General features: G+C 50.2%; 1 protein-coding gene across 1 annotated transcript; it reads right to left on the reverse strand.

Annotated features, from left to right (window-relative positions):
- Nucleotides 1-1,301: 1,301 nt before the first annotated feature.
- On the reverse strand, nucleotides 1,302-13,015 carry PIRT (phosphoinositide-interacting regulator of transient receptor potential channels). Its single transcript, XM_011973182.1, has 2 exons — nucleotides 12,283-13,015; nucleotides 1,302-4,617 (listed from the first exon to the last, which is right to left on the reverse strand). Exon 2 carries the CDS (start codon nucleotides 4,477-4,479, stop codon nucleotides 4,066-4,068), a length of 414 nt encoding a protein of 137 aa, XP_011828572.1. The 5' UTR covers nucleotides 4,480-4,617; nucleotides 12,283-13,015; the 3' UTR covers nucleotides 1,302-4,065.
- Between the last annotated feature and the right edge of the window lie 677 nt (nucleotides 13,016-13,692).

Consider the following 13,692-nt stretch of genomic DNA (forward strand, 5'->3'; position numbering starts at 1 on the left):
AATTTTACCCCCGTCCTGGGCCCTTGCCTGGTGTGCCCTCCCAGCCTGTCTGGTGACCTCAGCTCCCTTTCCGCTTTCCCCATCTCGATGATGCTGGTGCCTTCTGCTGCTCCTCAGAGGCCTTTAGAGAGTCTGTGGAGGTGGAGGGTGTGGGCGTGGCCTCTGCAGCTACACCAGCTGGGTTTCAATCATACTGTCCTAGCTGGATGTCCCTCTGCCTTACTTATCTCACCTGTAAAGTGAGGATGATGGTAACAGTATTTCAGGACAGGATTTTGGAAAGGATTGAATGAGTCACTGAATAAAGGGCTTAGATTTTTCTTCAGGGACTTAGTGAGCACCCAATAAACAATCATCATTTCATTCTTCTGCTCTTCAGACACCACCCCAGAATGCCTCCTTGCCAACCACCTCTGATCACCCTTCCTTCTTCTGTCCTCTCCTCCCCAACCTCACCCTCCAAACCCCCCATGGCACAGGGTTGGTGCCACCCAGCGGCATCCCCAGGTACACCCGCTGGGCAGTTTCCTTGCACGTGTTTAATATCAGACATGTTTGGAGCTCTGGGTTTTGGTTTTCCGGTGTCCTCTGATCTCTGAGGGCAGGAGACAGTGAGGAGATGGGTATGAGGGTCAAGAAGGGTTGGGAGGCAGGTCATGACTCTGGGAATGTTGCAGGAATTGAAGGAGGAATAAAATATCCTTTGTTCTACCCAGACACACCACCAGTTACTTTCTTTTTTCCTTTATGGATTGAGCCAGCTAGCGCAAGCAGAAAGTCAAGGCCACAGTGAATTTGGTGGGAAGCCAAGTGGAAGAGAGTCAGGATTAAAAAGCTGAAGGGGCAGAGGAGGTCGGCCCAGAAGATGGGGAGAAGGGGCTTAGAAGAAAGGAGACCGGGGAGCTGAACTGCACCTGCTCCTTGTGCCTGCACTTGTCAGTTACTGGGGACATTGATAGGCTGACCTTGGAGCAGCTGCCTGCCTTGCCCTGGAACACTGATTCATTCTGGACAGTTCTTTCTCGGTATCTCTTTCTTTGGTCTCAGTACTTGACTTTTGGGGATGGAAAGAGTTGGAAGCTGCTGGTCTCTGCCCTGTCAGCATCTCAAAGTAGGGTCATCAGTTCCTACAAGATGCCTGAGGAACCATGCACAAAACCCATCCTGTCCATTTTCTCCCAGGTAGCAATCTGGGGAGAAGGATGTGTGGCAATGGAGGGTGGGGTGCATTTTAGAGGAATTAATTGGTGGACATAGTCTTGAAATTCCTGAAGAGAGGAATGAAAACACAGCAGACACTGTTACATTGAATACAATTCAACATTACATTGATTCCTTTAGGCTTCAGGTTAGATCAAACTCTCCCAAACATAATAGCCATGGGGAGCATGATACAATCTAGTGAGCTGAAAACATGGAAGCTGGTTCTGTCCTTTGACCCACTGACATGAAAAGAGTCATTGCAGGTGATGCTTTGTTGCAGAAATGTGGAGTCTGACCTAGGCTGCATTCCCAGATCAGGTGCATCCATACTTCAGCCTTCCATGGGGCAACAGGCATTGGCAAATACCTCAATGTCCTGCCTCAGTGTGACCCTGGAACATTTCCAGCCCACACTCATGTGGAGGATCCCAGTGGGGATGACAATGTTTGGGGATATTTCCTCATGTTTTCTCTGCTGAGAAACTAGCTTGAGTGGGCAGGGAATGGAGGCAGGTACTGCTAGAGTCTGCAAAGTGAATCCAGAACCTGGACTTCTAGAGTTGTGGTTGTCCTCAAACTTCCTTCCACTAAGACATCCGTGATAGCAGCATCCAAATGGGCCCTCCTCATATAGCTGTGCCCAGGCTACAAGCTCCTGGGCAGAGGAAATGAGGCACCCGGAGTATGGGTTTCCAGTGAGTGAGTTGGGGCCCATCCCATTTGCTCCCATTTAAGAACGCATCGAGAAATGCAAGGGTGATATTATAGGGCCAATCTCAAATCTGCATTCATGTCAGAAGAAGAAAAATGATCTGCAAGGTTTGTCACTGAGGCACTAAAACTATGATTAATGACATAGCACTTGCAATGCTCCCAAGATTGGTCCTGACTGCCTGTGTGCAGGGCTAGAGGTGAGCTAGAGACCTGGCCACACTGGCATGGGTCTGCATGAAGGCTATGGCCATCCTGGGTGAGCCTCAACGGTCATGAGTTCCCCAAACTCTGACTCCGTGGGTGGGTCAGGTAAGGGGTGGTCCCTATGACAAAAGTGCTTGCATCCATGGATTTTCCCACAGTGCAGAGGGAATAAGGATGGATTCTGGCTCTGCATATGGAACTGCCATGGAGGATGGGGATATCTGGAGGGCCATGGTGACTGGGGAGGCCACAAGGCTGAGGAGTGAAGAGAATTACCTCAAGACAAGGGTGATTCTGGTGCAGGATGCTCTCCTCTCACACCTCATTACCAAATGCTCTCCAGGAGTCTTTGGCTTGGCCTAGGGCAGTGTGACTGGCCCCCTCACAGGTACCACTTCTGTTCCTTCACCTATGGGCCTCTTGATTGCCACAGGGAGTTACAGAAGCACTTACCTCTCAGGGACTCTCTGCTTGGCAGGCCCTCTGGAAACCCACTTCCCGTCTCTACCATAGACCCCAGGAGGCCCTCAATGTGCCTCCAGGAGAAGCTACACTAGGCACTTGGGGAAGAGGTGGGAAGTCGGGCAAGAGAGGGATGAAGTAAAAACATCTGGGAGTCAGACAAGTGGCCGTGCAGTTTCCTAATTCCATCGTGCTTCTCCTTCCCCAAGCTGCTCCTGCACACACATGGCAGCGCCTGCTGCTTCCAATGCTGTTCTTTCCTCTCTTTGGCAACTCTTATCCTTCCTTTCGTTTTTGGGTTGGAGGACATGGCCTCCAGGAATTTCTCCGTCCTCTCTCAAGTTTAGGGTAGACGCCTCCTGTGTTCCCACAACCACCTGCATTTTGCTGGTTGGCTTGGCTGCCTCTCTCACCTTGGGAAGCAAGAAGACAGCAGGGATCGTGTCTTGCTCCCAGCCAGGGCTTATCCCAGAGCGGGACACTGAATAAGTATTGACTTTTTTGTTGGGCGGGGGCAGGGATAACAGAAGTTGGGATTTTCTAGCGTGAATTCCATCTCTAGAAACCTACAGATCATTCGGATATGGAACTTGATCCTCTCCATTTTGATCTTGATAGACGTGAAGGGGAAAACAATCTTACAGGATCCCTCCGTATCTTTCCATTTTGCTGTTCTAGACGCAGAGGTAGAGGCAGGGGTAGGAAAGAAATTAGGGCAACATGCATTCTTCCTCGGCTAACGACCAAGTTCAAAGAAAGTGGTCAATGAGGAGTTAGAAGGTCAAGCAGAAACCGTGACATCCCCTAGCCTACCCCTCTGATGTAAATATTATATAATTAGGAGTTAAACTTCTTCAGCTGACAAACCCCTAGAGTCATGTTGCCATGTCCAGGGGCACGTGTCATCTTGGAGAGTGTTTTTCCCAGGCCTCCCTTCATTGTTCAGTCTTTGGAATGTTTGATACTTGTGATCTTGAAAGTCTGCTGAGGGAGCTGGGGCTGTCAAACCCAATGGGTCAGAACTCAGCCGTCCCTCCCTCCTCTGTAAAAGACCTCCATGGGTCAGTTTTGGTTCCAGAAGGATGCAAATGAAGAATCCAGCTCTGGCACTCAGATATGTAAACAAGAAGTTCTCCCTGGGGCATAGCCCACCCCCGAAGAATTTCCCAGCATGCATTGCACTTGGTAGAGAGCGTTGGATGAATGATGTCTGGACGCAGAGGCAGGGGGTTAGAGTGACGAAAGGGAAGGCCACAGCCAAGATCCAAGGAAGCATCAGTCAGAACAGAGATAAAGTGGATATATCTGGCAACATTCCCGGCTGCATGGAGGATGGAGCCCTGAGCTCTGTCTTCCCCACTGGGTCAGGAAGAGCATTTTCCTGGATCAGTTTTATGGCACCCCACAGAGGAGAAGGGGATGTCGGATATGGTCGTCAGATCTTCTCCCAGTCAAGGTGGCAGGGAGATGCGGAAACCACCATCAGCGAGTCAGGAAGAAGGACTTGAGGCTGCGTAAGAAATTCGACTTCTGTCTGTGCTTCTGTTTCTTTTTGATGATGGGCACCCACACCAGCCCGCACACCAGCATCATGAGTCCCAGGGACAGGAAGCCGGGCCCTACCATTTTGAGGATGGAGAGATTATTCTTACTCAGCTTCAAGGTGTAGGCCAAGCAGGTGATGACCACGCCAAAAAGCAGGATGGCACCGCCCACCGACATGATGACGATGGGCTTGCGGTAGATTTCCCAGTTACTCCTGGGGGTGGTGGTCCAGACAGACTCGCTCCTGGAGCTGATGCACAGGGAGCTGGCGGTCTGGCTGGGCAGCAGGTCCTTGGCTTCCGGAGACTTCTCATCGACCTCTAGAACCTTGGGGAGAGTCTCCATCGTCATGATTGCTCAGGACTGGGCACCTAGGACCGGCAAAAGTTGGCAACAAGAGTGGAGCCAAAGGAATCCTCACACACCCTTCCTGTACTCAGCATCCATCTCTAGCCCCACTCTCAGTGGAGGGTGAACAAGGTCTTTGAGCTGAAGCCAAAAAAGAAAGTGAGTTGAATTTCATTTACATAAGTAAGCACCCACGCTGGTTTGTTTTTTTTTTTTTTTTGTGATAGATACCTATTACAACATTTTATTCAATAGCTTTTACTATTTAAAACAAGGATCACTATTTAAATATTTATTCAATAGCTTTTAATATTTAAAACAAGTGATGCCATTTTAGAAACAAACAAAAGCTATAGTTTTTTTCTTTCTTTCTTTTTGAGAGAGAGTCTCCCTCTGTCACCCAGGCTGGAGTGCAGTGGTGTAACCTCAGCTCACTGCAACCTCCACCTCCCAGGTTCAAGTGATTCTTCTGCCTCAGCCTCCTGAGTAGCTGGGATTACAGGCTCCCACCATGAAGCCTGGCTGATTTCTGTATTTTTAGTAGAGACAGGTTTTCACCATGTTGACCAGGCTGGTCTTGAACTCCTGACCTCAAGTTATCCGCCCGCCTCGGTCTCTCAAAGTGCTGGGATTACAGGCATGAGCCACTGCGCCCGGTCAGCTATAGTTTATTGAATGGCATTTTATTTTCAGACCCAACCACTTTCTAGCTGTCTGATCTTGATGGAACTACTCAACCTCTCTTTGTCTCAGTTTTCTTACCTATAAGATGAGGATAACGTTACTTCTTTCATAGAATTTTCAAAAAGGTCATGTGAGTTAAGTGGTGTAATGCACTGAAATAATGCCTAGCATATGGCAAGTACTCCATAAATGATACCGTTTGTCTATTAGAAGAGTGATGCTTTATAGATAAATTCTGCATGCGTGTCCTGTGCCAGACACTGCATCAAACACTTCCTTTATTAAACTGAAACTCACAATAAACCTGTGAATTAGGCATTAGTTCTGTTTTACAGATGAGATAATGAAGCTTCAGAGAGGTGAAGCAACGTCTTGAAGATCACACGATAAGGAACTGCCCAAGCTCAGATGTGAACCCGTTACTCCTACCGGGCTTTGCACAGGTTGGAGAACACCGTTTCGTGCAGCCTGGGCTTTCATGTGCTCTGTCAGCAGATGACAGTGAGGTCTCAGGTTCACAGTGCAACCTTTTTTCCTGTTTTTGAGATGGAGTTTCACTCTTGTTGCCCAGGCTGGAGTGCAATGGAGTGATCTCAGCTCACCACAACCTCTGCCTCCCAGGTTCAAGCAATCCTCCTGTCTCAGCCTCCTGAGTAGTGGGGATTACAGGCATACACCACCATACCCAGCTAATTTTGTATTTTTAGTAGAGGCAGGGTTTCTCCATGTTGGTCAGGCTGGTCTCAAATTCCCGACCTCAGGTGATCCGCCCACCTCGGCCTCCCAAAGTGCTGGGATTACAGGCATGAGTCACCGTGCCCAGCCCCCACAGTGCAACCTTCTAAGATCTAAATGCTACCCTTCCCCACCCTCCATGTTAATTACATTGAGGCCAATTTCCAGCTTCCTATTCTTAGGCCTGGAAAGGTATGGAGTCTCACTCAACTGCCCACTCCAGTGTCTCATCGAGAGCCCATCTGTATGGCTCTCAGCCACTGGGACTCCCTCATCTCTGACCCCAACTCAGGAAAGGTGGATGGTCATCCATGTAGAGCAATTTCAGGGCTGGGCTGTAGAGAAGTACTGCTTGCCCACCAAATACTTCACCATACCAATGCTTTCTCAAATTATTTTAATGTCAGATTAAAGGATTTCTTTTCTTTTCTTTTCTTTTTTTTATGTGTAGTTTTGCTCTTGTCGCCCAGGCTGGAGTGCAAAGGTGCGATCTCGGCTCACTGCAACCTCCGCCTCCCGGGTTCCAGCGATTCTCCTGCCTCAGCCTCCTGAGTAGCTGAGATTACAGGCACTCGCCACCACACCCAGCTGATTTTTGTGTTTTCAGTAGAGACAGGGTTTCACCATGTTGGTCAGGCTGGTCTCGAACTCCTGACCTCAGGTGATCCACCCTCCTTAGCCTCCCAAAGTGCTGGGATTATAGGTGTGAGCCACCGCACCCAGCCTCGATTAAAGCCTTACATTTCATAATCAGAAATGTGGCTTCAAGGCAAAGGTCTACGTATTTACAACAAGGTCATAAGATGTAAACGATTGATATTAGATACTTCCTGAGGATAGGTTCTGTTTGAGAGAGCCCAGGTTCCCTGCCTGGAGGTGTCACAAAGGTACTGCCCTGATTCATCTTTCAGATGTCTCCAAGGTGTCTGTACAGTGCTCTGTACCCCAGAGATTTAGCTTATCTTTAACTGAATGAGTAAGTAAATGAACAACTCTCTCTCCCTTGTTTCCCCTCCTCTCCCTTCCACTGGTTGCTAAGGACAAACGCAGGACCTTCTCCACTTACATAGAAACCACTTACACACTTATTTATCTTCTAGCAGGAGCCTGGATCCTTCCCTGCAGTAAGCTCAGTCGCTTGCTGCTGTCTGGGACAGAGTCCGCAGGCTCTCTCCTCCTGTACCCCGAGTCCTCAAGCTCTCTGGCTGTTCTCTGAGGGTCCCCTGCCTGCTTGGGATGACTTTCCTTAAGCAGTTCTCCTAGGCTTCTGCTCTTTTTCCCTCTTCAGATCAAAGCCTCTGGACCTTGGCTTCTACCCTCTTTCCTGGCCAAGAATCCTGCGCTTCCTCCTCTGTCTTCTTCTTCTGTTTCCTGTTTGGCTACTCACAGCCTACTCACATCAGCATTTACAAATATTCCTGTTTGTGAGTGGGATGCGAGAGATTTCTTTCCATAGCAGAAAATTGTATCGGGGAAGGTGGACTATTCATCCTGGTCACAATGAAACCACCTTCCCCAACTCAAATAGGATGCCTGCGAGGGAGGCTGGAATTAGACTCAGATCTGTGGTGGGGTGCACTTTGGGAAACCATGTTACTGGCCAGGAGTTAAAGACAGCTTGGGATAAAGGAGTTGGTGTCTGGAGCTGGTGGCTCCCAAGTCCTGATACTTGTTACATTTATCTGCAACCTGCCCCTTCCGCTTGACCAAGGCACTTCTACACAGAGAGGGGTCCTTTACTGAATGCGTTCTCCTTCAATCCTTCCGACGGTGTCAGTTTCAGCTGAATCTCTCCAACCTGCTCATTCCATTCCTCACTGCTCAGGCCTGAACTTTTCTGAACTAGTGTCACCCCCGACCCCAAGAATAATGATTCCATTCTCTAGAACAAGCAGTTACAGATCCCTCCCCTTTAACAGGGGGACAGCGGAGTTGTAACCAAGGCCTTCAGAATTTGGCCTTGGTGATGTTACAGTTTGGATCTCTGCTTCCTACGACTCTGAAAATATTACAAGGTGCTTTTGTAACCGTAGACACCCAGTGTGTACTTCCCTTTGGAGCCTGTGGTATATTTGCATAAGCGAAGCAGCCATTTAAAAAGTGATTTTTTTTTTTTTTTCTCTGTGTGCTGAGGGGCAGGGATGGGTTCATAAAGCTGTTAGGAGACCTTCAGCTGGTTATTGCAATCTGGTCTCATATGAGGGTGTTTGATCATCTTAAGCAGAATTTCTTTTTCTCAGTAGTCATTTCTAGTCCTTTTCAGTGAAGACATGGAGAGATATGATTGCTGTTTCCTGAGGTTGGAAAGGTTGTGATGAAGGAATTAAAATGCAGGGATTCTCAGTGGTGCCAGAGAAAATAGCTGGGGCTGGGCAGGGAAGGGCTTGCTCCTGGGAGCCGCCATCTGGGAGTGAGGGAGCTCAGGAACAGGAAGTGTTCAACTGGGTGGGGACTTAATTATAGTATACAACCAGGCTGAGAAGGCTGCAGGCTGGCACCAAGAAACAGTGCTGGTCTGGGACTATATAGCAATGAGAAGCCAGACAGAAAAAGAATGCATGCGATGTGATCTCATTTCCATAAAATTCAAATACATGTAAAACAGTCTATGCTATGAGAGGTTAGGATAGTGGCTGCATTTGGTGGTGGTAGTGACTGGAATGGGGACTTTTGAGGTGCTGGCGATGTTCTGATTCTGTTTTTTTTTTTTTTTTTTTTTTTTTGAGACGGAGTTTCGCTCTTGTCGTCTAGGCTGAAGTGCAGTGGCACGATCTCAGCTCACTGCAACCTCCACCTCCCAGGTTCACACCGTTCTCCTGCCTCAGCCTCCCAAGTAGCTGGGACTACAGGTGCCAGCCACCATGCCTGGCTAATTATTTGTATTTTTAGTAGAGATGGGGTTTCACCGTGTTAGCCATGATGGTCTCAATCTCCTAACCTCATGATCCGCCCGCCTTGGCCTCCTAAAGTATTGAGATTACAGGAGTGAGCCACCGTGCCCAGCCTTTTTTTTTTGTTTTGTTTTGTTTTAACTACAGAAGGTTAGAACCTGACTCGTACTGCTTTACCAAGTCACTGGTTCTGTTCCTTCCCACCCGGTGGTTGTAAAAAACTCCCTTTGATCTTACAGCCAGGTGTTAGGAAGGAAGCAGCTCACAAGGCGGCATGGAGGCAGCTGTGAAGGGGCAAAGGCAGGACACACTGACCAAATCCTCCCTGCCTCCCTTCTTTGGCCTGAGTGACCGCTCACCTCGCCAAGGCAGGCTTCCTTCTGCTGGCCGAAGTTCCTACAAAAATCTCCAATGTACCTCAGCTGCTTCTCCAAGGCCAAAGAAGCCGTGTGGCTGGGGAAGGCAGGTGCTTTTTCTACAATAATAATAACGACCATTTATCAAATGCTTAGTGTGTGGCGGGAACCGCGCTAAATGCTTTGTCTGCATTGCCTCATTTCATCCTCCCACCTAGTCACTCCTCTGGGGAAGCTATATTCTTTTTTTTTTTTTTTTTGAGACAGAGTCTCACTCTGTCGTCCAGGCTGGAGTGCAGTGGCCGGATCTTGGCTCACTGCAAGCTCCGCCTCCCGGGTTCACAACATTCTCCTGCCTCAACCTCCCGAGTAGCTGGGACTACAGGCACCCGCCACCTCGCCTGGCTAGTTTTTTTGTATTTTTTAGTAGAAACGGGGTTTCACCATGTTAGCCAGGATGGTCTCCATCTCCTCACCTCGTGATCCGCCCGTCTCGGCCTCCCAAAGTGCTGGGATTACAGGCTTGAGCCACCGCGCCCGGCTGGGGAAGCTATATTCTTGCCCCACTTTGCCGGTGAGGAAACTGAGGATCAGAGAGGTATAAGTGACTTGCTCAAGATGACTCACAGGTGAGGAGAGCATCTGGATTGGAATGTGAGTTTTGCAGCCTGCCTGGCTCCAGACTCTGTGTTCAAGTCTATCCCACCCCTCTTTGGGGCAGTTTTAATGTTTCTTTTCAAAATTATGGGAAAAGCAAATGGGGAGGACACCCGAGGTGGGACACAGTGAACGGAACTACAGCCTTGGCTGAGGAGATAGGCCCAGGAATGTTGGGTGGAGCTGCCAAGGATGCCAGGGTCCCCGAGCTGGGGCCAGCAAGCAGCAAGAGGCCAGCAAGGGGCCTGTGGCACAGCGGCCTCAAAGTCACCACTGTCACCATGCCACAAATCCAGCATAAGATGCCTGGCGTGTGCCAATTTCTTTGCCTGGGGAGTCTCTTTTAATCCTCCACTCCAAGAGGGTAATACTATTAGCATTCCCATTTTGCAGCTAGGAACAGAGGCTCAGAGCTGCCGGCCTCCAAATCCTGCTTTTATTTTATTTTATTATATTATATTTTATGATGGAGTTTTGCTCTTTTGCCCAGGCTAGAGTGAACTGGTATGATCTTAGCTCACTGCAACCTCCACCTCCCAGGTTCAAGTGATTCTCCTGCCTCAGCCTCTCAAGTAGCTGAGATTACAGGTGCTGCCACCACGCCTGGCTAATTTTTGTATTTTTAGTAGAGACGGGGTTTTGCCACGTTGGCCAGGCTGGCCTTGAACTCCTGACCTCAGGTGATCCACCTCCCTCAGCCTCCCAAACTGTTAGGATTACCGGCGTGAGTTACTGTGCCCGACCAGCCCTGCTCTTTTATTTATGCTTTCTCAAGGAAAGGGCCCTGCTTTTTTTTTCTACTTGTTTTCTTCACTTGCATTCCACCACCCCGTACCTGTACATCTCCACCTCCGAACTCACTCCCCAGCCTTTCCCTGGTGCTGTCCTCCTTTGAACGTGCTGAAATACGGTTGGTATTAATAGGGTTGTCAGATTTAGAGAATAAAACTACAAGGTGTCTGGTTACATTTCAGCCTCAGATCAACAATGGATACCTTTTTCGTATAAGAATGTTTCAATATTGCATGGGAGCAATGCATGCAAAAAAATTTATTCATCATCAAAAACAAATTGAATTGGGTATCTGGCAATACATCTGGTGACCTTAATATTGTAAGAGGTTCCGCTGTGCTGCTGTGCGTGGACCTGGAGTTATCTGGCCCTTCCCGAGTTTCTGCCCCTCAGGTCCCTCCATCTACAGAGCTCCGATAGCACCTGGGCTATTCTGGGAGTTGCAAGAGCTGAAAGCAGAGGAGAGAGGCACACATTACCTCACTGCTGGGAGGCTGGGCTCAGTGAGGGGAGTCTGGGGGAGAAGCGGGGAAGGCAGGATGGAAGTGGTGGGAGTAACACCATGTATTATTCCTGTGGAAGGCCCAGAGTGGTGAGAAGTGGAGGGTCCTCCTGTTTCCCTCACAGAGTCCCCATTAATGCCCCACCCATCTCCAGCTTGCCAGTGGTCGTCCTCAGAGTCCCTTGTCTTCTCTGGCGGTGCTGTCTTCCCCTCACCAGGACATTCTGTTGGTGACTGTCCACCCTTCTGAGAAGGTGAGTGGGAGCCAAGTGTCTGGGCTGATAAAGTAGAAGCTAGAGAGTTTCTGAGTAAGCTGCTGCTGTCACCATGGCCATGGCCACCCATCTGTCAGCTGCTCATAGCGCTTCTAGGAAGGGAAGTTCCCCAAAGGTCACAGTCAACCTGGAGGGTGCCACTCACCTCCCTCGTCGGGCTACCCAGCTGGTGCCCAGACCCTGGCCAGCGACAGGGTAGAAAAATAACTTGGGCGATCATGTGTGTGATCACGTCTGGCTTTACCCGGATATAGGGTCCCCACGGCACACAGTTGCCTGACTGAGCCACGTCTTTGTCTGTGTTTGCATGTGCCTGCCTTGTTCCCCCTTTCTGAGATAAAACTCCCGAGGCAGCCAGCGCACCCTACGTTGTTTTTCTGGCACCTGCCCCAGGCACCTGCCACAGCTGTAGGAGGAAGGCATTGGCAGCTGCTGAGGTCTGATACGGGGTGCCCAGGAGGATGGCCTGGGTCGGAGATTCCGCCCATGTCCTCTGGGGTCTGGGGGTGGCCTTGCATTTTATGGTCTGGCTTTTTTTGCTCCTTCTCCCGCCTAGATTTGATAGGATAGTCCCTGCCCAGCCCTTCCCATAATGGCTGCTAACGGTGAAGGCTGGATGCTCTACACGCAGGACAGAAGCAGCCCTCTGCCCACAAATCCCCTTCTTCCCAGTACCCAGCAAGGGGCGGCCCCCTTCCTCCAGCCACCCCTGTCTGCCAAGACCCTCAGCAGGCAGTGCCTCTAGGCTGGCTTCACCCCCTCCCGGGGCATAGCCCCCTCTCCTCTGCTTGTTGTTCCTACTTGCCTTCCAACCCCAGTTCAATGACAACACGCTCCAAAACAAAGTTAAAACCAGCTCTTTCCTCCAGCGAGGTGGAAGGAAGGGCAGAGGGAAACGTTCCCTCCTTACTTACTGTCCTCGACGTCCCAGGGGAGGATGGGGGACCTGGGAATCACTCGGTGCTCGTGCAAGGAGGAAGCCGGCAATGAGTTTCTGCTCAAGTCCATGCCAGCCAGAGAAAGCCACCCTGACCACATCCAGAAGTCGGTGTGCTGTGAATCCCAGCAACTGAGCAGGCTCCAGCAGGGATGGATGAGCTCACCAGGCGATGGCCTAATGGGTTAACTCTTTGTGAGCTGTTGGCACGGGTCCTCGGAATGTGGCTTTCTCAGCTGCGCTCAGCCACGATGAGATGAATCTTGTGAAAAATTCATGATGCTTCTCTGCAGTCTGTCTTCAAGTTTCATGGAGGCGTGCGTTCCGTTGATGCCGGGGCAGGGCAGCTTCTCCTGACCCAGGCTCAGAAATCAGAGGACCTGGAGTTTCTGGGTTGGTGGAGGTGTGTGGTGGTGCCACGGTGGTGGGGATGGGTTGCCAAAGACTGGATCGGACCCTCTGGCTGACTCACGCTACACTGGCTCTGTTCAGTGCAGGCCTTAGTAATTCGATCTGGGAACTCTCTGTGTTCTCGATGTTGGAGGGGGCACATGCAGACTTAGAAAACACCCTTGGTTGCAAGATGGCAGGGACACTCCTTGGAACTTTCCAATGCCTATGGGTGCGCACCCTATGTTACAAAATGCCAGGAGTCCACAACAGGACTTACCCCTATCCCGGGCCCGACATCTCAAACAGAGGCAAAAGAGCTTGTTTTTTTTTTTTTTTTTTTTTTTTTTGAGACGGAGTCTCGCTCTGTCACCCAGGCTGGAGTGCAGTGGCCGGATCTCAGCTCACTGCAAGCTCCGCCTCCCGGGTTTACGCCATTCTCCTGCCTCAGCCTCCCGAGTAGCTGGGACTACAGGCGCCCGCCACCTCGCCCGGCTGGTTTTTTGTATTTTTTTTTTTTTTTTTAGTAGAGACGGGGTTTCACCGTGTTAGCCAGGATGGTCTCGATCTCCTGACCTCGTGATCCGCCCGTCTCGGCCTCCCAAAGTGCTGGGATTACAGGCTTGAGCCACCGTGCCCAGCCGCCCTGTTGCTTTTCATGCAATGCCTGCTGCCACCGTGATGAGAGGAGAATGATGAATATCAGTGCAAGGAGGGTGAAAAGGTTTTCACCTCTATAAACCTTTACCGGTCTGTGCTTGGGGAAGCTGGGTGTGAGATGTTGAGTAGCCAGTTTTCAAGATGCTGATGCATACACTGAGGTCAGCAAAATTGCCTATGATTCTGAAAGGCACGCTGGCTCCTGTCCTGGCCCACACTAACCTGAGAATGTGGGCAGCTGTTGCTCCTCAGGATGACTGGCGGGTGGGCATCCTTGCTACTGGGAACAGTACACTGAGGGGCGCCTCTGTGGTCTGCAGGGAGGGCTTTCCTAGGA

This window comes from Mandrillus leucophaeus, unplaced genomic scaffold (genome assembly GCF_000951045.1).
Source record: "Mandrillus leucophaeus isolate KB7577 unplaced genomic scaffold, Mleu.le_1.0 Scaffold135, whole genome shotgun sequence".
Taxonomy (NCBI): Eukaryota; Metazoa; Chordata; class Mammalia; order Primates; family Cercopithecidae; genus Mandrillus; species Mandrillus leucophaeus.

What these genes read in the sequence shown, in the direction of transcription:
- PIRT (XM_011973182.1), bottom strand. Translation starts at nt 4,479, where the DNA reads ATGACGATGGAGACTCTCCCCAAGGTTCTAGAGGTCGATGAGAAGTCT.